Raw genomic sequence first — 24,818 nt, forward strand, 5'->3', positions numbered from 1 at the left:
TATACAATTTATACTCTCAAATATAAATACATTTGTGCTGTAAACAATATACACTTATACCCATACATTTATATGTAAGTGCACACACACACACACACACAGTATTAACAAATTCCCAAAATCAATTGGATCCATACTGTATATGGGATGCAATAATTTATTTTCACATATACAAATATAACATATACATATAACACAAATATGAATACAAAAATACACCCAATGTGTAAATATATATATGTATATAAATATACATATACATGTATATGTATATATATAGATACACTGATCAAAAAATAAAGGGAACTCTCAAATGTCAGATCTGAATGAATGAAATATTCTTCTAAGCTTTTTTGTTCTTCACATCCGTGAATGTGCTGACAACAAAAATGATCAATGGAAATGAAAAGTATGAAACCATTTACGTCTGGAAACTAAATGTAGTATAAAAGTATAAAAGTATAAAAACACACTCCGGGCTGATCCAGCATTAATGTCGTGTCCTTAAAATTCAAAACAATCAGTGTTGCTTCTTAAGTGGACAGTTCGATTTCACACAAGTGTGATTGCCTCGGGGTTACATGGTTGAAGTGTTCCCTTTATTTTTTGAGCAACATATATAGACGTATGTGTGTGTGTGTGTGTGTGTGTGCGTGTGTGTGAGTGTATAGTGATCCAAATGTGCTCCCTTGTTCTTTGTCATTGAAGTAATGTTCCATGGCTGCGGTGTGTTTGTGTTTGCGTGTGTGTGTGTGTGTGTGTGTGTGTGTGTGTGTGTGTGTGTTGTATAAAGGTCTCGAGGCACGAGGCTGTAAACAGAGGCGCTCTGTCCTCATGCGCCCCCCCGCCCCCCTGCAGCCGGTGGAGTAAGCCTGATCCCCCCTGACAGCTGTCACTCTTCATCTCAGTGCACCATCTTGGATGTAGACACACACACACACACACACACACACACACACACACACACGGAGCAGGATGTTGCACATGATCTTTCCCCCTCAGAAGCAGTGGGATGTGGATGGGAGGAGGCTCCGTGTGTCTTTGACTCTGCAGGTAAATCTGTCGAGTCTCTGATCCAAAACACGGAGAGGCGTCGCTGATCCGACCAGAAGCGATGCAGAGTGTCTCCACCTCCCCGCTGAGACTCCGGAGATGTTTTTCCTGACAGCTTCCCCTCGGCGCTTCTGTCCGCGGGATGATCTCCTCGCTTGTTCACACCTGACAGGATTAAGGTTAAGGGGCACGGTGGCTCTCGGCCGCGGGCGCCGGCTCCTCTCCTGCATTTGACCGCTTCCGTCCGGCGATGGCGTGTAGCCGGCCTTCTCCGTCGATCGCTCACGGGGACGGTTGAAGGTCAGGTGTGGAAAGCCGGCGGTCCCGACAACCGGGAAGATCGTCAGCGTGTTCAAACATCCACGTCTTGGTTCCGCACTGTTTACCGCCGCTTCCCGTCGTGCTTGGTATTACCGGAAGACGGTGAAAAATTCGTGCAAATGGCGGGGTCGTCATCGGGGGGGAAACATGACGAGTAACGGGTGCCGCTTGAGTTCTAAGCAGCTAACCAGTAAGCCTTAACGGATTGTATTTTCAAAGTAAACCCTCCTAACAGGTCAGGTTAGCGGCGGCGCGGCAGCACGGCCCGGGATTAGGGGCTTTAACCCCCCTCGCCATGAAGGAACACATCCCCCTGTTTATCAGCACGCCCGCGTTATGTATGACTTTCTGCCTGCTTTGCAGATCCTTCCCGGCTGCCTCCTGGGTGTGTGTGTGTGTGTGTGTGTGTGTGTGTGTGTGTGTGTGTTCGCAGGCACAGTGTTATTGTCGCTGGTTATTGCCTCTCCCTTATTGCAGCGGAGTTTGTTTGGAGTGGAAGCTGGGGGGAACGAGGGCTTTCTTTCAGCGGGAGGGCCGCTCACGTGGACGCACAAGTGAATGGTAACCATTGGTTACGGCTGGATTGTCTCTCCTCCTGGTTGGAAGTTGATATATTCATGTATTCATCTCAATTAGTCAGATCCCTGCATCTCCAAACACAGACACTCATCCCTCCTCGGCTTTTCTCCACGCGTACCTTATTAGAATATCTTATCCCGCCCTCCTCCCCCCATCCAATCAGCCTTCCCTCCATTATTCAGTGTTTGCGTCGCCGCCGCGTTCGCCTCCTCTCCGCTGACCGCTGACGTCGAGCCTCCCCTCCCGTCCGCAGCCAACTCTTCTTTTCTTTTCCTTGTCAAAGAGCCAACCGTACGCCAGCTTCCCGGGTTCGCCGCCGGCCGTATATAGCCAAACGTCTCGGCCCTGAAATAGCCTCGGCCGAACGGAGAGGAGGCGTCTTTCGGCCGCGGGGGGAAGATTAATGTTTGGAACGGAGTCGGTCGCGACTGGAGGCGAGTAGAGGCGGTGGAGACGAGCGTCGCGGTCCGGGCGGCGAATTGCGTCGGACGCGGAGGATAAAACCACGACGCCCCCTAATCCCAGCCTCCCAGCCGCTCCGGAGATGTTTACCTCCAGCCCCTGCCATCGGAGAGCGAGTTCGCCCCGGGCGCTGCCAGCGGCACATATTCCCCGCGTCTTCCTCCCGCGGCCGAGCTGAAATCACAGCTCTGTCTGTCACAAAGAGCCGGAGCGCCGCTCTCTCCTTTCCCAACACACACTCTCTGAAACGGCTTTGTTTTCCGACAAGCGTTTAGCTGCGCCCTCGGCCGCGGCCTGCCAAGAAGTCGCCCCCCCCCGAGCCGGAGCCCGGGCCTGTTTACACAAACTCATCGGAGAAATATGGATGTATAATTATAGAGGTTGTTAGTTTAATGTCGCATCCTTGCAGTGGAAACCGCCGCATGCTTGGTCAGCGCCGGCGAGGGCCAGATCTCCAGCTCTCCAGCTCCTCCAGTTCTTCCAGTTCCTCCGGTTCTGACGGTGTGAACATTTCTGTGGGAAGCGATTCGGGGGAGCGGAGCAGGAGAGGGAGGGGGGGGGAGTAGCTTCTTGATGAAATGGAATCGGCGGCGAGCAGAGCAAACAAACATGAATCACACGGCGACGATAGAGACGGCTGCGGTCGTCCGACGCATAAATACAGTCTGCAGGCCGCTCAGCCTCTGCAGGCCGCCGCCGCTCCTGTGGATCGGTTCGCCGGCCCATTCCTGCCTGACCACAGGCACACAAACAGTAACAGGAGCAGACAAACACAGCAGCGCACAAGTGTGTGTGTGTGTGTGTGTGTGTGTGTGCGCTTCTAGCATTGCCACAACAGATATTTCAATTTTTAAACACACACACACACACGCACGGCTTTCACAGAGATGCGTTCTGATGGCCGCCTCGTCCCGGTTAATAAACCCGCCTGGTATTTGTAGCTTCGCCGAGCGCAGGATCTCCTCCGTCAGCACCCTCCGTCCCTCCAACCCCCCCGTCTCTGAGGTGGACGCCCAGTTTGTGCTCCTCGATGGAAGGATTCTTTAAAAAAAAAACAAAAAAAAACTGCGTTTGCATCTTTAAATAAACGAGCGTTACGTGCGAGTGCGTGTTCCTGCCGCTCGCTGCGAGCTGATTGGTGCGGCAACCAACCCCCCCCCTCCTTCCAAAGCCGCAGGTCCAATTTCCTTCTTTTTCCCTTCTCTTTTTCTGCAACATAATCTCCCTCGCTCCCTCGCTCCCTCCCTGTGCCTCACCAATCTACCTTTCCCCCCCTTCCTCGCCGCCCCTCCTCCTCCTCCACGGTGACAGATCCTTCAGGAAATTGTTTCGAGTCAGCCAGACGTTTTCGTGTTGTGGCTGTTTATTTGCGCTGAGGGCACCCGGGTCCCGAGCCGCCCCCCCTCCTCGGGCCGGGGGGGACTTAAGCCCCCGAACCCTTTTTACCGCCCAGCGCCAAAAACACTGATCCTCGATCAGCGCGGCTTTACCGTGTAACCGATACCAGGGATGAGGAGAGAGGAGCACCGGGGAGGATGTAATCAGTGTGTGTGTGCGTGCGTGTGTGTTTATGTGTGTCAGCGGCTGGCTTTGTATGTATTAGGATGTAATCAGCAGCATTTTCTCTGCGGTCTGCTCTGCTCTCTGATTGGGGTTTTGGCGAATAACCGGGGAAAAGGAGGAGGGAAAGAGTGTTTCTTTCCTGCTTCTTGTGTTGCAGCCCGGGTTATGGAGCCCGGGACCGGAGCCCGGGCCCGGAGCCCGGACCCGGAGCCTTGGTACCGAGCCTGGGTCCGGAGCCCCGAAGCCCCGGCTTTGTAAAACCCTCCCGGCGCTGGCACTTCACACACCGTGTGTGTGTGTGTGTGTGTGTCGCTGTGCGTTAGAGCCCCTCTGCCCTCTGGTCCCACGCTGTTTTCACTCGCTTACGTGTTAACAGGTACAGGAGACCCCCCACCTCTCCCCCCTCCCTTTGGGGTTCACACACACACACACACACACACACACATACCCACGCCTCCTCGCTGTCCTTGCCGGTCTCGGTCTTGCAGATTGAGTTTTTTCGCGGGCGGCAGATGGGCTGACTCGACTCTCCCCTCCACAACAAGAACACCTTCTGTCTCTCGCCTTCCCTTCCACTCTCGCTCGGTCCATCTCGCCGTAATCTCCTTAGAAGCGAAATCTCCGGGCCGCTACGCGAATATATACCAGGCAACAATATTGACTTAGCAGCCTGTGAAATGTGAGGCCTGGCTGACGTCCCTTACCTTTGGAGATACGTCTGCCATGCAGCGCTGCAGGGATTTAAGCTTTTACCCTTCTCGTCGCTTTTATAACAATAAATACACACGGCATATCAGGTTTCCGAGGGATGTGACTACACACACACACACACACACACACACACACAACATGCTGGGTGTGTTATGCATCGCTCAGTGAGAGTTACTGTTTTTGTTGATTCCCTGTCTCTGCTGTTTGTGCCCAGGGTCAGGGGTGGTGTGTGTGTGTGTGTGTGTGTGTGTGTGTGGTGTGTGTGTGTGTGTGTGTGTGTGTGTGTGTGTGTGTGTGTGTGTGTGTGTGTGTGTGTGTGTGTGTGTGTGTGGTGTGGGTGTTGTCACAGCGTCCATGTGGAGGTCCAATTGAAAAGGTCAGTGAAAACGGACGGGCTGTAGGCACACACACACACACACACACACACACACACACACACACACACACACTGTCGAAACTTTTCCTGGTCCACTGTTAGTGTGTGTTAATGTGTTCCAGATCTCGGGGGGGGGTCGTTGGTGTTGGGGGGCTCTCACAGATTATCTCCTTCATTAGTCCAGATTTTCGGCGCTCTGCGGCCTCTGACACGCCACCGCCGTCCCCACACACACATTCCGATCCGTCCCGCCGCCTCCTCTATCACACTGATTTGTGGCTTCACGTCTTTTTCCGGACTGAGGAGGACACACACACACACACACATACACACACACTTCAGACAACAACAAAGAGCCAGAGGATCTGTTTTATCATCTGCGGGGATTAACAGAGCGAACCGAGGCTTGCCTGGTGATTATCAGCCCAAATGAAGCAAAACCAGAACCTCACTCGGCCCCCCCTGGGCCTGCCGGGCCCCCCCGGCCCCCCCTGGGCCTGCCGGGCCCCCCCGGCCCCCCGGGCCTGCCGGGCCCCCCCGGCCCCCCCGGGCCCCCGGGCCCCCCATCACCCGCAAAATAAAGATAACATCACCCTCGTGGAATAGAAGCTGGCGGAATGTGTGATTCGTGAAAGAACAATCTAGAACATTGTGAGCGTCCCGTCGAGGTGTCTGCCCCCCTTCGTGATAACGTTACCCGCCAACTCTGGACTCTGAGAATACGTGAGATGGCGTTTCTTTGTTTCCGTGGTCGACCTCCTGACCTCTCCACGCTCAGAAGGACTCAGACCCACGTCTGGAAGGACGAGGCTCCGTCCTCGCCGTTTGTCTTTTGCGGATTTGGATTCGACCCGACGGTCCAATGAGAGGATGAATGGTCGCGCGTCTCTGTACGCCGCTCTCCGATTGGTCCGGGTCAGCCCCGCCTTTCGTCCAATGGCGGCCGACCGCAGGATTAGCGGCGTAGATAATGAATGAATGAATAAACGTGGCGTTGATCCCGGCTCGGAGTGTCTTCGTGCAGCAGCTCCTGCAGAGACAGGACGGCGTGATCGCGACGTTCTGCTTGTAGCTTATCAGAGGCTCCAGTGATCACGCAAATGAGGGTTGATCAGAACGCGGCGAGGCCGCCGCCGCCGCCGCCGCCGTCTGCGAGACGAGACGAGACGAGAGACGTGCGGCGCTAACGAGCGGAGACGTCACGATGAGAGGGTTGATGTGGATTAGCAGGCGGAGGAGCCACGCACACACTGATTTCTCTGCTCTGGAAAAGACCGCGCACGTGACGGCTTTAATGAAACACTAATGTGGAACTCCCCGCGGTCTGAAGTGAGGAAGTGTACTGTGTGTGCGCATTGTTTGCAACACACACACACACACAAACACACTCACACACACACAGCGGTCAGGGCGAGATAAGCATTAACTCAGCAACTCCCACATGGACAATATTAACCTTTAGCTCTGGAGCGTTTGTGTGTGTGTGTGTGTGTGTGTGTTTTCTGTTTGTGTGCATGTGTGTGTGCCCCAGCATGTGTTTCATCTTTGCTAACCTTTAGCCTCGAACCCATCCGAAGGTGAAATGCCATTTTTTCCCGCTCTGACCCAGTTATTTTTTCCTCCCTCCTGCTTATTTCTCTGAACACGCAACATTTCAGCTACCATTAGTCAAATGATGCGCTTCCTGAAAGAGTTCAGAGGCAAGTGTGCATGTATGTGTGTGTACATATGCGTGCGTGTGTGTGTGTGTGTTTCTCTCAGGCTGTGTTTGCTCACCTCATGGTTCTGTGTACTCAAGGGTGTTAATGTGTGTGTGCCACTAGGGCTGTGCCAGTTTTTATAAATGATCACCTGACTTATAGCAAGCGGCGTTGGCGGTAAACACGGGCGCGCCACTGTCACAGCCGCCTGAGAACGTCGCTTCCTCCCGCATTGTGATACCAAAAACTGCAGTGTGAAGCAAAAAACGACCAGCCATATTTTTAAATAAAACCTTCCTGGGTTGTTTTTTTTTTATTTTGTGTTGGTTTTTTTTTTCCCCCCCCGGCAGATGATTCCAGTAAAACTGCTGAGGTTTTCTGCGGCCGGAGCTCAATAATATCAGTGAAAAGCGCCATTACAGACAATTAGCTAGTCTGTCATTAGGGAGGGCCGCGTGGGCCGTGTCTCCACACGACACAATATGCGACGGCTGGAAAGGCTGTCCCAGGCTAGTATGTAAAAACACAGCGTGATGGCGGCTCCGCTTTCACCGGCGAGGATATTTAACCCCGTGCTTTAAACGGCTGTGGGGAGAACGTGCAGCCGCGCGTTCCACACACCTGTCGGGTGTAGAGTTTGCAGACATTGGTGTGTGTGTGTGTGTGTGTGTGTGTGTGTGAGAGAGGTAGCGGGCCAAGGTTGCACGGGAAAGACAGAGGATGCCCTGTGCTCTGGGCTGAGTGTGTCTCCATCTGCCATGTTCCAGAGCGCTGGGCTGGATCCTCCTGGAGAACAACGCTCCGCTCCCCGTGGTCCTGCCCCCGCCCGCCCGCTGACGCCCTGCAGTTATTTGTCTGTCACTCTATGTCTGCGTGTGTGTGTAAGTGCCATGACGTGCATGTTTTGTGCTGTGTGTGTGTGTGTGTGTGTCGTGGGGGTTGCGGCATGCTGAGCTGGGAAATACAGAGTGCAGCGGTGTAAAAGCTCTGCTCCACTGGATTCACCGCAGAGGTGACACACCAGCACCCGTAGCTAAATGATGCAGAAGCTCACTGTGTCTGCAGGAGCCGGGCGCTGCACACACACACACACACACACACTGGCAGGTGCTCTGCCCGTGTTCAAAGCTGTCACCGGGAGTCCTGAAGCGCCAATCCCACGGCGCCGGCCTCGGAGGACGGCGGCTCAGGAAGGTCTTCCTTATCATCTGCAATGAATTGTATCCGGTGTTTGACCCAGATACATTGTGGTGATGTATATCTTCACTGATGGGGCCTCACAAACACACACACACACACAGGCATACACACACATACATACACACACACTCACACACATACACACACTGATCCGCAGACACGTACAACATCTTTACCGAGGAATAATTCCCACATACCTGTCCAAGAGGGGATTTAAAAACATTTTTGTACACACTCAACCAAATCTCAGCGGTGCAAAATGCACTCACTCACACATACACAACCATATGGACACACACACACAGTGGCAAGGAGGCCAAAACACACACACACAACCTGAGACTCAGGGGAAAGTGCAAGAAAATTGGGGAGTGTGAGAGAAGCAAGCTGGCAGGCGCGCGCACACACACACACACACACACACACACACACACACACACACACACACACACACACACTTCCTCTGCCTCACAGAGAGCCATCACCTCCCACTTCTTTTTTTATTTCCCCAAAAGCTCTCCTCCTCCTTTGTCTCTTAACTCCTCACTTCATCACCTCCTTCCATATTCCCACACAGCGCACGCATGTGCAAACCCCATCCGCCACCCTCTGCGAACACACACACACACACACACACACACACACAAGCGCACTTCAGACAGATCAGGTCTCACTCCTCCCCTCCTCTCTCATCTTCAAAAAAAAAACAAAACAAAACAGGAAACTCTTGCTTCCGCCACTCTTGCTCTTCAACCAGCACTCCTCATCTCATCCCCTCTCTGATCAACCCCAGCACACACACACACACACACACACACACACACACACACACACACACACCTTGACCCCCCCCACTCCTCCACTTCTGCCACCCTCACACAGCACCTCCTCTCCACCACCCCGCTCTATCCCATAGTGCTCTCTGCTGGGAGGATTTAGAGGTACCCTGTAATTTTGGAGCTGGAGGAGCTCTTAAGTCCTGCCTGATCTTCTGGCTTCACAGGCAGCCAGCATGTGTGTGTGTGTTTTCTATGGTTTGTGTGTGTGTGTTTGCTTCTGTGGGCCCGAGTGCTTACATGTCTGTATATTTTTTTTTGCAACCATTTCATGAGCGGTATTTGGGGTGTGTGCAGCCGTGCATAGGCGTGCTTTTTAACTCGTGTGTGTGTGTGTGTGTGTGTGTGTGTGTGTGTGAGTCTGTGAGTGAATTTGTGTGTGTGTGTGTGCGAGGTGGGGTGCAGGATAAGGGCTCCCCCTCTGGCTGCTTGCTGAACCAGCCATGTGAGCAACAGTTGAGTGGCCATAGGGCCGTCTTCCACCACCGCCATTTCCACAGAAATGTGTCTAGCTGCTAGCCCCCCCCCAACACACACACACACACACACACACACACACACACACACACCCCTGGGAGCAGCATCCGGGGGGTGCGGAGGCACGATTGAAAACCGGACATGCAGGAGACAGAATTATCTCTGTCACAAGCACATTTATTTGTATGTAAATTCAATTCGGCGTGGTGAGCGTCCGATCGGGGCCGCCAGGTGTGATTACGGAAGGCGAGAGTGTCTGGGCCGCTCCGGGCTCGTCTAATTTATCAAAGATGAGATGGAAAGTCTCAATGAATTGGCTCGGCCGCCGCCAGACCTACGCGGGGGGCGGCGGGCTTCAGGTTTGAGGCTGATTTCTGATCTCCATTTCTATTTGCAGGACAAAGAGAGGCGGAGCCGATGGGCCGCGACTTCTATTTAGATCTATTTCATTCTGCCGTAATCAGGCTTTGGCCGTGGCCTAATACTTGGGATTAGAAAAGGTTCAAAGTGCAAACATCTAGATCCACAGTATTATTCCAGTCTGCCAAACTCACTCTGTCTTGTGTGTGTGTGTGTGTGTGTGTGTGTGTGTGTGTGTGTGTGTGTGCGTGCACATGTATGGTTGTATGCATGCCAGGGCTGCAGGGGGAGGGGCGGGGGTTTGGGGGTGGGTATCTCTGGAATCGGGCCCATAAACCTAATCTCACCCTCTCCGTGGTCATTCATGAGTGAAATATTCTCGGCAAATAGGCTCCGTCTTCCTGCCTCCGACTTCTGCCGGGTTTGCTAATGTAAACAGACGCAGATAGGGCCCTCGGAGGGTCCGAGGAGCAGCCATTTCCACGGCGGCGCCCGGCTAACGGGCCGTGCGGCTTCGCCGGGCACGGATGCGGGCGGCTACTTACTTATTTATTTCTTTGTTTTTCTGGAAGCTCAACGCCGGAGATCGGATCGAAGCCGTGCCTGTTTATGCGTTTTAAAAAAAGATGCAGACATTACTGGTGGTTACCGTGCCGACGCAGCCCCGCTAAGTGGAAGTCTGAATGGCGAGTAGAGTAAAGGGGGCGGCGGGTTTGGGGGCGAATGAAAGGTAGCAAATGAATGTCACCCCTCATCCACTTTCTCATTAAACAGCCTGTTCTCTGTCTGTCACATAGGCGCTGTCTGTCCTCTGTCGGTGCTCTGGGCACACACACACACACACACACACACACACACATTCACCACGCCGGTTACGCCGTATGAAAGCCCCCCCCCCCCACACACACACACACACCGACCCCCAGGCTGGATTGGAATAATAAGCAGCAGATGATTCATGATGGAGACGGGGAATGCATTCAGCAGCAGCACCTGAGTGACCTCATTTAGCAGACCTGAGAATAAATATAGACCAACCGCGTCGCATCTGTCCGAGCGGTCCTTCTTCTCAACCGTCAAAGTCCTTGCGGCCTGTGTGTATGCGCATCTATGTGACTGTGTGTGTGTGTGTGCAGCAGGGGTTGTGTAGTATCTGGAAACCCCCCCCCCCCCCCTCCCCCCTCCATACACTCTGCTCTTGGCTGCTCCATGTGTACTCTACATATTTCCCATCATCAACATTTGGCACCTGGTTCCTCTTACGACTTTAGCAGCTGGAGATCTTTTGTTCTCCCAGCAGTCTCTCTGCGGCCGCTGCTCCACGCCCACCGAGAACCCGCCGCCCGTCCAGAAAGCGGCGCTGGCGCTGACCGCACCGTTCCGTGTTTCCCCCCCTTCGCGATGGCCGGCGGCATTCTTGACCGCTAATGTCTCGAGGCTTTTTCCAGCGAGTCATTAGCGGCCGTCCGCTATTGTCTTTATCCTTCGTCCTTTTTCCTCGCTTTCAGACGAAGACCCGATTAGACGTCGGCCCGATAATATCGGGAAATCCAGATTTGGATTAACATCTGCGTGCGGCCGAGGGGGGCGGGGGGTAAAAACGCAGGAGAAAGAAGTGACGGCGTAAATTCAGATTAAATAAAAAGCTGGCGCCGTGTCCGGCCTTCGGTCGGGGAGGGAGGGAGGGGGGGCTGACAAATGTGACAAGCAATCATGCTTTCCTGAGGCAACTTTGACGTGATAGATGTAAATGTGCAGATATCACAGAGGCTAGGATGACAAATACAGGACTGCACGCTGTTTAACGGGCGGAAAGAGGTTTCCACTGCGACCGGCCTCCATCCGGAATAGTGCTTAAGATTGATTCACGTGGACCGGCATATGGAAACGCGCTTCCATCAGACACGGTTAATCAGATTATGATTTTCCGCGGCGTGGAAAAAAAAAAGAGGCTTTGAAAGACGGGACGTTTCGAACGGTCTTAATATAAACACAGGTATAAAGTGATCATCTCTTTGTAAATTCAGCTCTTTGCCCAAACAAAGGCCTCCGAGGGGCCGCTCATCATCCCGGCCCCGCCGGCGGAGGCGCGCTCTCCCCGCCTGGACATAAAACCCAGAGCGTGACGCTCGCGCCTTCCGCCACCTTATCGGAGTGCCTTTGAGCCGCGTCTTCAAAGAGCCGCATGGCTTCAACCTCCCGCCGGAATAGACGCATTTTTTTGAAAATAGCCGGAGAAATTAGGTGGAAAATGGAGAGACGGGGCGAGCGTAGCAAGTGTGTGTGTGTGTGTGTGTGTGTGTGTGTGTCTTGGAGACAGGACACAGGCCGCCTCACCTCGCCGCGCTCCCTGCGTGGTCTCTACATAAATCTCCAGACTCACTTAGCCGTGAGTGTTCATTCACGTTAATGTTCTCTGCGACTTTTAAATCTTTCTAAAGATATATACACTGTATATATATGTGTGTGTGTGTGTGTGTGTGTGTGTGTGTATCCATGTCTGGGCTGTGTTGAGTCTACAGAGGGGAATTGGCTGAAGAGCCCCGTTACCATGTTCTCACATCCATCCTCCCAAACGACGGCGTCCTCCGAGCCGCGCCCAACGCGGCGCTGTTATTTACGGCGTCGTCCGGTAATGCGCCGCCATATTAGCGCATCTCGTTTTTCTTCCCGGGGGGTGGGGGGGGATTCGGGGCGGGCGGAACGTCCACATTAATTACGCTCGGGGAGGACAATCCACCCGATTGGATTTCCATCGCCTCAGACACCTCCATTCCACGCCACGTCACATGGGTTTATTGGAGGGTAATACCAGCGGACGCCATGATGAATGTGTTGAGTCCATTGTTTGGGGGACCCCCACGACACCCCACCTCCACCCAGCAACACCCCGGCCGCTCTCCTCTGTAGCTCAGCCTCTTTTTATGTCATCATTAGATAAGCGCCCTCTTCAAGGCTATCTCACCGTAATGAGGGTGCCATCCGAAGCAATCACCCAGGGAGATGGTCAATGAGTTAAGAGGGAGGGAAGGGGAGGGGAGCGGCCCGATAGCGCCGATAAAAAAAAGAGAAAAACTAAATGAGGTGAAGGAAATACCAGAAGGAGAGAGGGAGGAGGGAGGGGGCGGGAATGATACTGTGGGCAAGAGAAACAAAAGCATTTCAGGGGAAGGGAGTAAGTTGAAACAGAAGACTAAGCGGAGATGGAGATCATTTGGGGAATTCCAAAATTAGAGCTGCCATCAAATGCACCCACACACGACCACACACACACACACACACGAACACATGCACGTCGCCTTGCGCAAATCTGCTCAGTGTTAAGGTCAGAGTCACACTCTGTCTCCCCAGGTCATTGTCATGCGCCCTAAAATAGACGGCCAATCATGTCACGGCGTCTGAAGCCAGTTTGACATTGGGTAAACAGCCGAGCGGCCGAACACACACTCCGAGAGCGGCGGAGACGCAGACACTCGATCCAAAGCGCGGAAGGACAAACTCCACGGGGGCGGGGGGTTGGTGGGGCGGCCAGGAATGGCACATGTGGCTCCGGGACGTGAGACGGAGGACTTGGCAAACTGCTGGAGCTCTGGCTGGCATGTGTCACTGCTCAGCTATGCATGGACACACACACACACACACACACACACACACACACACACACACACACACACACACACACTCTCCTCCTCACCTCGCCGTCTTCAATCGTCCTTAATGCCGTCGCGCTCATGGTGCTAATGAGAGCCGGTGTTTGGAGGAGCCGCTGATTGAGGCCGATCACCGCTGCAGCTAATCACCGCTTGTCCCAAATATTGATTAGCGCCGCACATTATGGACGTGCTCATTAACCAGTGTGTCATCTTCTCTGCGCTCACCCCTCCATCTCCTCCTTCTCCCCCTGCAGCAACCTCCAACGGCACAGTGGAGGGCCTGGAGAACCGGGAGGGAGGCGTGTGCAAGAGCCGAGCCATGAAAGTCATCATGAAAGTCGGACAAGGTAAATGTGCTCCCGCCGCAGATATGGAACACGGCGCCGTGCCGGCGCCTCGCAGCCATGTTTCACTTTGGTGTGACATTTTCATTTATCGGCGGGTGTACCCGGCGTATCAGTGTGTGTGTGTGTGTGTGTGTGTGTGTGTGTGTGCCGCTGGCCTCTGACAGGTCCTGCTCTCCCTCAGGATAGACAGAGCATCCACGTGTGTGTGTGAGTCCTTATTTTGCCTTCCCAAGCAGTGTGTTCAAGCATGTAATAATAATATGCTAATGAACGAGAGGGCGAATGGCGAACGTCTCCGGATGTGGCTCGGTGGTCGACCGTCATCTCACCCAATCACGGCTGGGATAGGCTCCGCCCCCTCGACCACGAGAGCAGGATATAACGTCCAGATAATGAACGAATGAATGAATAATGAGAATAATAACGATAATGCGATAGAGGCGGCATAAAGTCAGAGATGACCGGGAGCAAAGTCTGCAGACCCCAATAAAAAGTGCACAGATAATCCTTTTACTGAATCTTTATAAACAATATAGATGATGTTTGTGTGTGTGTGTGCGCACACCCCGGGGCCTTGCAGAAAGCCTAGAAGTAAACAAGCGAGCTGTGTTTAGATATACTTGAACCCCACATGTGGTTCGCATCATATATGTCATGTGTAGATGCGCCGGTATCCTGGCTTTGACAGCGTACAGTACACAGATGTGTTACTCCGTAAACACTCCTCTGTCCTCGGCTGAGGCTATTTCGACGGAGGCGGACGCAAACCGCCGTCTGAGGGGAACATCTGCCCGCCACGACGGTCGGATTCCATCTTAAAAGCTGGATCTCGTGTGTCAAGCAGAAATGCTGGCCAGTTGGGAAATCTGTGTGCGTTTGTGTTTGTGTGAGAATGTGTGTGTGTGTGTGTGTGTGTGTGTGTGTTGATGTGCTGGATGACAGCGGTGTACTCTGGCTGTCGGTGGGAGGAGAGAGGCTCACAAGCTGCTGGCGTGAGGAAGGTCTCACCCAGGCTTCAACCCTCGCCCTCATCCCAGAACTTTGGAGGAACTAGATCTAGAACTAGTTGTAGATCCCGCCTCAGGAGGCCTCACCGAAGAAGCTCCCTGGTCCCGTGTGGAGCCTCCGTGTTCTTCCCGTGTGTGCGTGGGGTTCCTCCAGCAGTCCAAACACAAAAAGGTTCACGGAGAGCTTCTGTTGTCCAGACGTGTGAATGACTCCACGTCAGGCAAACTTTTTTAGCTCAGGGGCCGCAGTGAGTTTTAAAATCTAATAGACGGGCCGGGTCAGCGTTTGTTAATAGTAACATATCAGACCCGTCTGACATTTGCTTTGAAAATAAAACCGGCTTGGTTTTGAAGATTCTGACGTTTTTCCCTTGTAGTTTCACGTCCAGCTCGTATATGAGATGAGAAGATGAGAACAACTTTATTAATCCCGAAGGAAATTGTTGTGCCAGAGTTTCACGTAAAAAACATAACAGTAATAGATAATAGTAGAAAGGAGGAAGAATAAGAAATACAATGAAATATGAATTGTCTTAACTAGTTAGCAGTAACTACAAAGATTGAAGATTCCCTGTGGCTGAGGGAAGAAATATATGTGTGTCAGTATGTCCACAGCAAAGGCTAAATCACAGAGCTAATCTGTTATTATTTCCCAAAAAATCAAATAATCTCCTGTTCGAGATCCCACATTCACTGATCTAATCATTCAATCGTGTACCAATCTTTAGCGGGCCGGATTACAAAGACCAACGTGCCGGATGTGGCCCGCGGGCCGAAGTTTGCCCACTCCTGCTCTACGTGGTCGCTGGTGAACTCTCGCCCAATCACAGCTGGGATAGACTCCGGCGCTCTGGCGACCCGGGCGGCAGGATTCGCCGCGCAGAGAACGAACGAATGAATCGCGTTGCATGTAGGTCGGGGTGAGCGTCCTCGAGGCTGCGGGAGCGGGCGTCTTCAAGAGTTCTGAGAGCGGACGACTTCTTCGGGGAAACTTCCAGGAAAGTTCTCCCAGCCGGAAAGTGTTTGCGCCGCCGCTCCTCCGCTCCGCCGGAGCCTGCACTCGTTTGCCCAAATGGTCTGACGCGAGCTGTCACTCAGCGTCTCCGCGCCCTAAAAACCTTGTTAGAGAAAGAGCTGTCGGCTCGGCCGCCGCTCCTTTTAGATCTATTTCCGTGGCTGGAATCTGTGATGAGGTACGTGCCCGTCCGGCCTCAGACCGGAGGAAATTGGAGCCGCCGCGTTTCCGCCGTCTCCCGTCCACGCAGACGTTCATCCACTTCCCCGTCGGGGTCTCGGCGGGACGAAGACGCTCCGACGCCGGCTTTACTCAAAACGCCCGGGACCGGTTTGTTCCCGGGGGGCGGAAAAGGATTCGTGGAGATTTAGGTCGCCATGTATGTTTCAAAACAAACAAATGGAAGACGTTCATTACGATCACGGCTTTAATTCTTCGGAGTCGGATCCGCATTGGTCACGCTTCCGCGGATTACGGAGACGAGCCAGCCGCCTCTGCCGGCCCTCCGGCAGCTTCCTCTTGTGCGTCCTGACATGCTCATTACGCACTGCGATACCGTCCATTCACCGAGGGTCGGCCTCCGTCTCGGGGGTCACACTCGGAGCCCCCGCGACGGAGGCTGACCCCCCCACCCGTCCGCATACACCCTCATCCACCCATACAAGAGGGTTTGTAATGGCAGGCAATTAAAGAGAAAATATACTTGGTATCTATATTTATATGTTCCCTTCTTTAGTAAATCACTGAACACCTAAAGGTCACACTGCCCTCTCTGAGTCTCCTTATTGCTCAAACTACATTTAAAGCTTACTGAGAGTAACTATGATGACAATAATTATGAAGATCAAGATAATAACAGTGATAATAGTTATAATAATCTTAATAACAACAAGTATAAAATTAAATTAAAACTAAATTAATTCAATACTATTACTTCTAATGATAATACTGATTATATTTCTTAATATTCTGAATATTAACAATGATAATCATAATAAAGAATGAGGGTGATGATAGGAACAAATATAATGCTAATTCTCATGCTAATTTCCTCCTTACTACTATTATCTATTACTGTTATGTTTTTGCTTGAAACTCTGGCACAACAATTTCCTTCAGGATAAATAGAGTTGTTCTCATTCTCATTATACAACTACGACATATTCTATATATAGTAGTTGTATTCATGACTATAATGGGGACAACAATAATGATAATAATAATAATAATAATAATAATATAATAATTTCTACCACTAATAATAATAATGATGATGATGATGATGATGATGATGATGATAATAATGACAATATAGAGAATAATGCAAATGCAATGCAACAATGCAAATAGTTCTATTAATAATAATATGAATAGTAATGGCAATAATAAAAACAATGATTATCAAATAATACAATATAATAATAATAATAATAATAATAATAATAATAATAATGATAATAATAATAATAATAACGCAGGGTGAATGGTGGTATGTCTCTATCTGTGACCCTGTGATTGGTCCAGGGTGGACCTGCCCCTTGCCCAGTGACCGCTGTGATAGGCTGCTGCACCTCCGCAACATAGACAACAGGATGAGTGTCAAAGATTAATAATAATAATAATAATGACATGAATAAATTGGTTATTATCATCAAATGATAAGCATGCCGCGTTTGTATGAAGTAAAACTGTGCGTTGCTGATGAAGGCGCCGGCAGTCCCGTCCGTAAACGATCCCTTTGGGAACCTTCGATAACAATCAGCTGATAGATATTAATGAAAATTGAAAAAAAGCCATTTGTGCCCCAAATAGGTTTAATTAAGGTTTAGCTGCTATCCAATTATTATATCAGCGGATCTTTCACCATTATGATCACGTAAGAGCCTCTCCGTCCGCTGGGTCCTCCCCGGGTCCGGCCCGGGTCGGGACAGAAGATAGCGTTAGCCACGCGAGGCGCTAACCAGACCTGCGGGGGAACCTCGGGGTTCAGCGTCCTGCCAACGGGTGATTGTATATATAGTCAGGTAGTCGGGAGCAGGAGGGGCCGGTAATCGAACCGCCAACACACACCCCGAAATCACCATGGAGTTAAAACCTCCATCTAAACCTCTTTCCATCCAAGGAGCGCCGTTTGCCTCCCGCAGGGCGAGGCGTTTGTGTATTTGTGGGCGCGTCGCCGGCGAAAGTCCATTTGGAGTGTAAACACGCCGCCTCGGAGTTTTACCTTCTGCGGGCAAACGAGGCGCGGTATCAACAAACAGGAGAAAGCCGGGCTCTGCTTGGCTCCGACCCCAGATGCCGTTGTGTTTAATCCACGTCCCCTCTGTCCCCGCCGCCGAGCGCCGCCGAGCGCCGCCGAGCCCCCGGGGATCCTCCCATATGTCCGCTCGCGCTCCCAGGGCTCCGTCCCGGTGACTCACCGTCACGCCCGCTGAATCATCCCTTTCCCGCATCCCGATTTACCGATATATGTTTTTTTTTCACCTCCCCCCCGCCCTCCCGTTCCGTCCTTTGTCTGCGTACCAACGGCGGAGCAGAAAGGAAGATAAACTGATTGCAGGAGGAAGAGCCGGCGCTTCAGACGGCCATTGTTGCGCAGCAGTTCGCCGGCTTCCTCGCTCGCTCCTTGGAAATGTGTTGACTCACCGCCTCGCACGCAAACCCCCCCCCCCGCAACCACCCCAGCCCGTCCTCGCAAACATATCTGCTCGTTTCTTCTCTCGCTCCACCCTCCCTCCTCCTCCGCCCCCCCCACGCCGCTTGTTCCCTCCTTCTGGCGTGTTGGCAGTTCTGAGGTAGTTGCTGTCTGCACAGCGAAGGGAAATGTCAGCAGTACACACAGAAAAATGGGTCAGAACATTAGAACGCTCCTTGCACATGCTCAGCGCTTGACACACAGCGCTGTGTGTGTGTGTGTGTGTGTGTGTGTGTGTGTGTGTGTGTGTGTGTGTGAGTGAATCGGATCACTGTGTCCTCTCCTACCCGCCGCCGTCGTGTGGGAATGTTTTCACTTCTCACTCCTGTCTGCTCCCATCAATTATTGACGGCAGCACGTTCGCTCACGGCGACGGCGAAGGTCTTCTTAACATGGCGGCCGCGTCGTACGCTTGAAAAATGTTGATATTACAGCCGTCCGTCATTCGGATCTGTCACAGACGGGAAGTTGAGCCAAGTCGCCAAGACGGGGTGGAGGGTGGAGGATACGCACATCGTCACCGGAGACACGACGTGGGAAACTTAGCAGTCGGGACTCAAATGCAAATGGCCTCCTCCCAGGCCCCGGAGCAGGCCTTCAGGCAGGCGTAGATAAGGCACGGCAGCGGCGGCGGCGGCGGCCGGGGGGCGGAGCCAGCGGGACGCTCGGATCCTCAGATAGCATCACACGGAATCCTGAGTGGCTTCGTTGACGGTCTATAACTGTCTGCCTGTGAACGACACACAGCAGACCCACCAACGCTTACACTAAGGACTTTATGGTGTGTGTATCGTATGTGTGTGTGCGCGCTCAAATCGCAACAGACAGACAGATGAACTCTCCCCCCCCCCCCCTCCCGTCCTCCTCCTCCCCTCTTGAAGTGTGCTCCTCTTCAGCCGGAGCAATAAATAAGGCATATTATGGCCTTTTAACGTGATGAATAATGTAAAACAATAAAATGTTAATATATAACTGCTCTACCCTCATTCTGCCCGAGCTAAGTGTGTTGTAAGTGTATTTTAGGTCCGGGCCTGTGTGTGTTTACATGCATGCATGCGTGTGCGTGTGCGTGTTCGCCGATCCGGCCGTTTTTTTCACGACAGGACAGGGACGTCGGTCAGGTCGCCCTTCCTCCCGCGGGCGGCGTGCAAAGATAACCTCCTGCCCGGTTTAAATATATATATATCGCAGGATGAGTCGAAATAACCCCGGCGGAGGAGCGGGCGGTCGTGCTGCCCGCCGTACGTACGTGCCTCTCGCCAAGGCTGGAGTTTCACCTGTTTCTCATTTTCCTTTTTCTCGCAGTCCCGAACGCCGCCAACCCCTCAGGGCCGGAGGATTCAGAAGACAACGTCATCCCGGAGTCCAGCCCCAAAGTGCCAGACCCGGATCAGCCCAGACCCGAGATACCGGGGAACCCCGGTGAGCAGAGCGGCCCCGCTACTTTCCTGTCCAAGCACACTGAGCACGCAGGTTTTAGAAAAGCAAAGTTTAAGAAGAGAATATCCACAGCCTCCAGGTTGCTTCTCATAATGAATCCCAATCTCCTATAAGAGACGGCTGAGCCGTGAGTTTGAACCAATATCTTACAGAATCCTACATTTCTCACCACACTGCAGCTTTTGGGTGAAAGCAAACAAACCCTGCCAAGAGCAAACAGTCACGTCACACTCCTTTATTTCATATATATGTATATTTATATTTTCCATCCTCATTAGAATTGCAGATTAATGAAGATTAGAAGCAGCGATAGCCGAAGGAGCCCCGGGGCGCCCCGGGCCCTCCGTGCGTGCAGGTTCTTTCCAGGGAGGCCCGGCGCCGCTCCACCTCTCTGCACACACTACAACTTTTCCACTTACTCCACAACTTCCCTAAGCCGGGAAACGTATTCCGGGTGCAGCCTGTCCCGCCGTGATAAGCCAGCCTCATTTAATTATTGCTTATTTGACGTTAGCAGCTCCGTAAAAGGAATCCCTAATGTCAGTGAGGGCGGCGGCGGGGGAGGGGGGGAGGGGGGGGGGCATCTACCTGTCCGCCATTGTTAGATCAGTAGTGATGTTAAGTGAACGGTGAGAGGTGGAATGGAGGAGCTGATGTTTCAGGAATGAAATGTCTGACAGCTCTCTCTCTCCGAATCTGTGTGTGCGCATGCGTGTGTGTGTGTGTGTGTGTGCGCGCTAGTGTGTGTGTGTGTGTGCGTGCCTTGGGTTTCACTGCGGGGGGACGCTCCGGAAAAGGCTGGTGGTCAGCCGAGTGTGGAGGCATAGCCATTAGTGAGGACCTCCATCTTTAGGGATACCAGGGGTACATGGACAGCAAAGTGTGTGTGTGTGTGTGTGTGTGTGTGTGTGTGTGTGAGCAGCAGCTGCTTGCATACATGGAAAACACATTTTGTCCTCCTCAGATTTCAGTAGAGTATGGCCCCCCCACCCCTCACCCATCGGACAAAAGGCTAAAATACCATCGGATGTGTCGGCCATCTTGATATTTAACTCGTCCCCTGTGTCCGTCCCCCCCCCCCCCTTCGCAGACTCCATGAACCAGGACCAGTCGGGCTCCTCCACGACCTCGGCCGGCTTCCTCGACTCCAAGGTGGCCCTGTTCTCCATCATCGCGGTGTGCTGCGTCATCTTCCTCCTCCTCATCCTGCTCCTGGTCATCCTGGTCATCAAGATGCGCAAGAGGGCTCGCAAGAACGCCCACTCGCAGGCGCGGCCCTCGGCGCTGTCCCTCAGCACGCTGTCCAACCCCAAGCTGCCCAGCACGGCGGGCACCGAGCCCAGCGACATCATCATTCCGCTGCGGACAGAGAACAACTACTGCCCTCACTACGAGAAGGTGAGCGGCGACTACGGCCACCCCGTCTACATCGTCCAGGAGATGCCCCCGCAGAGCCCGGCCAACATCTACTACAAGGTGTGACGCCCCCCCGGCCGGCCGGACGGAGGGGAGCGCGCCGTCCACCTTCTTAGGAGGACCGCTTCCCTGGCGTCCGGGGACTCCGCGGCCCCGCCGAGCCCCGCGTCCTTTCCACCGCCTGCCGCACAAAGCCGGAGAGACACGCGCCGACGGGCGGCCGGCGTTCCCGCGAGCGGACCGAGGACGCCGCAGAGGTTTATTCAAGGCTGTTTTTACGGGATGTCCAAAAAAACCCCCCGCACACACACGTCCTCCCCAGCGGTCTCCTGCGGCCCCACGCGATGTCCTTTATTCCACTGAAAAATCACATTTGCCCAGCACACAAGCCAGTAACAGTCACCCCCAAACACCACCCAGCCTGCAGGTTGAGTGTGGAATAAGACGTGTGTGAGTGTGTGTGTGTGTGTGTGTGTGTGTGTGTGTGTGAGAGTGTGTGTGTGTCAGGGCTCCACACTGGGCCAGGGAACCTCTCCAGGTAGCTCAGGTATCAGACACCGTGTGTTCCTCTCCCGTCGCACCTCTGATGTTTGCCTTACTTACACTTTTTGACGGAGGACTTCCCTCCACCCTGATTCAGTTCACAAAGCAGTCGTATTTTGTTAGACTTTTTCCTACGAGTGCACAATGTACAGGACGTCACCTCACCTCGCCGCCATCGCCCATCCCACCGCCGACCTCCACCTGGACTCCCTCAGGGGGGGACACTCCCCTTTTCAATACGTCTGATATGAGTTTACCATCACCGGGGTATTTATCTGTTACTTAAGTGTATTTTTGTGTGTGTATGTGTGTGTGTGTGTGTGTGTGTGTGTGTGTGTGTGTGTGTGTGTGTGTGTGGGCATGTCCAGACCCATCCAGGCAGGCTTGTTGTCTCCAGGCAGGAACACGGAGTAACCGTACAGAAAGAAGGCGTCCTGATGTTCAGACGTGTCTGAGATGTTTGGGTGAAACCTCACAGGAACTCCACTCTTTGTCGCGCCGCTCTGATTGGCCGCTAGCTTAGCCGCTCCCCCCTCCCCCCCCCAGCGCGGTAGTCAGACGTCAAACGCCAGATGAAGTTCAGGACGACGCTCGCTATCATGAGTCAGCTCTGCGTCAGCGTGACTCACGTGCCCACGCTCGCCAGCCGGCGCACCGCGAAGAGAGGTCGACTTGAGAAAGGTTAGCGGCGCGGCGAAGGGCGAGGCGTCCGTACGTTAGCCCGCCCGTACGCTAGGACGCTGCGGCTCAGGGTCGCAGCATCGCGACAGGAAGTAGCACAGCTGGATGAAGATTGTGCTTATTCTTGCTCATATTAGCAGCTCTGTGCGTGTGTGTGTGTGTGTGTGTGTGTGTGTGTGTGTGTGTGTGTGCATAGCAGTTTAGGGGACAGGACCTACATAGGCTACTGAAGCAGGGAGCGCCGCAGTCTCAGCTAATGGTGGTGTCGACGGGGGAAGGCCAGCTTCTCCTTCGCAGATGTGCACACATGCGCGCGCACACACACACACACACACACACACACGCATGCCCGCGGACGCACCGAGACTGACAGGTCCAGGTTTATCTCCAGTCAAACGGTCAGACTCAGTGTTTGCTCAGCCACCTATCACCTGCCGCCACGCGCTATTCCTGTCCACGCCGCCCCAATTGAAAGGCGGCGGGGGGGCGCCGTTAACCCCGGAGCTAACGGCCGAAACAGCTGCTCGCACTTTTGCGAGCGGCGCGTTTGAAGCCGGCGGGCGGTCCCTCTGTGAAAGCCATCCAGGTCCAGTGTTCGTGTCGTGGATCGGAGCTCGTCCTCCGACACCAGCCAGGGAGCCATCACGCCACCGGCCAGCGCCATTCTCATCCTCATCCATTCTCGTCACCACTTAATATTATTAAAAAAAAAAAAATTAGGGAGGGGGGGTGAAAGGAATATCAGAGAAATGTAAATATATGGATAGAGCCCGATTTAAGATGTAATTTCACCTGAACACTGCTCAGAAATTTAAGATTAGGTTTTTGTAACGGAGGATGTTTGTAAATAGCCGTCTTTTTAAAGTGTGTTTTGTATGAACCCTCGCGTTTTTGGTTTCTTTCCGTCTCTGTTTGCAACGTCTCTTTTTTTTTTTTTTTTTTTCTTTTAGAGTCAATCGGAATATCGCGACGGACACGTCGCTGTGTTTTCCGCGGCGTCCGGTGTTGTCAAGAAAGTCTTTGTTACCACGTGTTTTAAAATGAAAAAAAAAAAAAACAACAAAAAGCCAAAAAAAAATAAAAGAAAAACAGGAAGCCGAGGAGGGGGGGGGTTGGAGTTTTATACAGGAAGGCTCCGCAGAGGGCCGCCTCATCCACCGCTTTTTGAGTTCCCCTCCATTTTCCCCTCCATTCTGGGATGTAAACCGACACTCCGGTCCGGAGCAGACGAGTGCGATGGGAGCGGCGAAGGCCGGCGAGCTCGGAAGAAGACCAGAGCGACCCGGGGTTCTCGCCGCTCGTCCTCCGATTCCCGCTTTGGTCGGCAGCCTCAGTATTACTTCTCCACGTGCATGTGTAAAGGAGAGCCCGTTGGATTTGTCTCCCTTCTTTGTTTTGAATCATAACTGTCGAGTTTTTTGTTCTTTTTGATTTCTCTCGCCACTCTTATCGCCGCTTCTCAGCGTATCCTATCGGCACCAGCTACAACGGAAATATCGTTCCACTAGTTTGGAAACTACGGCATATTGATGAATAAAATTTTTCCCATGGAACTTCTCTCGCTCTCCGTCTTTGTTTTTTCTGCCGAACCCCCCCGAACCCCCTCACCTCGGGGGTCAGCGCTGCACAGATGGGTTTGTTCTGATACATTAGTCAGATTGAAATCACAAGCGGGCTTCATAAATTCATATTCGGGGAGTCGGGACACGCCTCCCCGCGCGGCGGCTAACACCCGCGTCCAGCCGCTCTGCCCCGGTGTCCTCCAAAATTACATTTCTTCATACGTGATTAAATCTGATTGGCTGCACTCTGCGTTTCCATTGCGTTGGTCTGAAATTACAGTCTGTGTTTACCCGAGCGCGGCGCAAACTCCGGCTCCTCGCCGAAAGCAGAGCTGGCATGAAATGTTATTAAAGCCGTCGGCCATTTTCCCTCGCCGTCTGCGGGCGCCGCCTTCCAGAGGGCGAAGGAGGCCTCGGAGGACAAGCGTGATGCGCCTGTGGCTCCAGCAAACACACCTCCGTATCTTCCTGGCAGACACACTCCGACACACACCACCTCTCCGCCTCCCCGGCGCCCCAGGGCGGGTACGTTCATCTGGCTCCGACCTGAGACGCCCCCGTAGATCCCCGTTACCGTGTGCTTTTGAAAACCTTCCCTCCGCTGAGCTACTGTGTGTGTGTGTGTGTGTGTGTGTGTGTGTGAGACACGAGGGCCTCAACGTGAGTCGACGCTACAAAAACACAGAATTATCACCAATCAAGCTGCGTGGTGTCTTTCCGACCGAATCTATTTTCAGGGAAAGACGTGAAGCCGACCTGGTGTTTGGTTTCCCCGACCTCCACCTGTCAATCAATCTCCACGCTCAGGATTTCCACGCCTC

General features: G+C 52.9%; 1 protein-coding gene across 1 annotated transcript in view; it reads left to right on the forward strand.

Moving 5' to 3' along the window:
* The window catches only part of efnb1 (ephrin-B1), a 54,357-nt gene extending 30,366 nt beyond the window's left edge, over positions 1–23,991 (forward strand). The window contains exons 3-5 of the mRNA XM_086178664.1: positions 13,546–13,638; positions 19,661–19,777; positions 20,886–23,991. Of these exons, the coding sequence (XP_086034790.1) occupies positions 13,546–13,638; positions 19,661–19,777; positions 20,886–21,277 (602 nt within the window). The 3' untranslated portion in view covers positions 21,278–23,991. The remainder of the gene's footprint in view (positions 1–13,545; positions 13,639–19,660; positions 19,778–20,885) is intronic.
* Positions 23,992–24,818: the final 827 nt, after the last annotated feature.

The sequence above is a fragment of the Fistularia commersonii genome, chromosome 31 (assembly GCF_037954325.1).
Source record: "Fistularia commersonii isolate RoL2024-O1a breed Wild chromosome 31, RoL_Fcom_v1.0, whole genome shotgun sequence".
NCBI classification, from domain to species: Eukaryota; Metazoa; Chordata; class Actinopteri; order Syngnathiformes; family Fistulariidae; genus Fistularia; species Fistularia commersonii.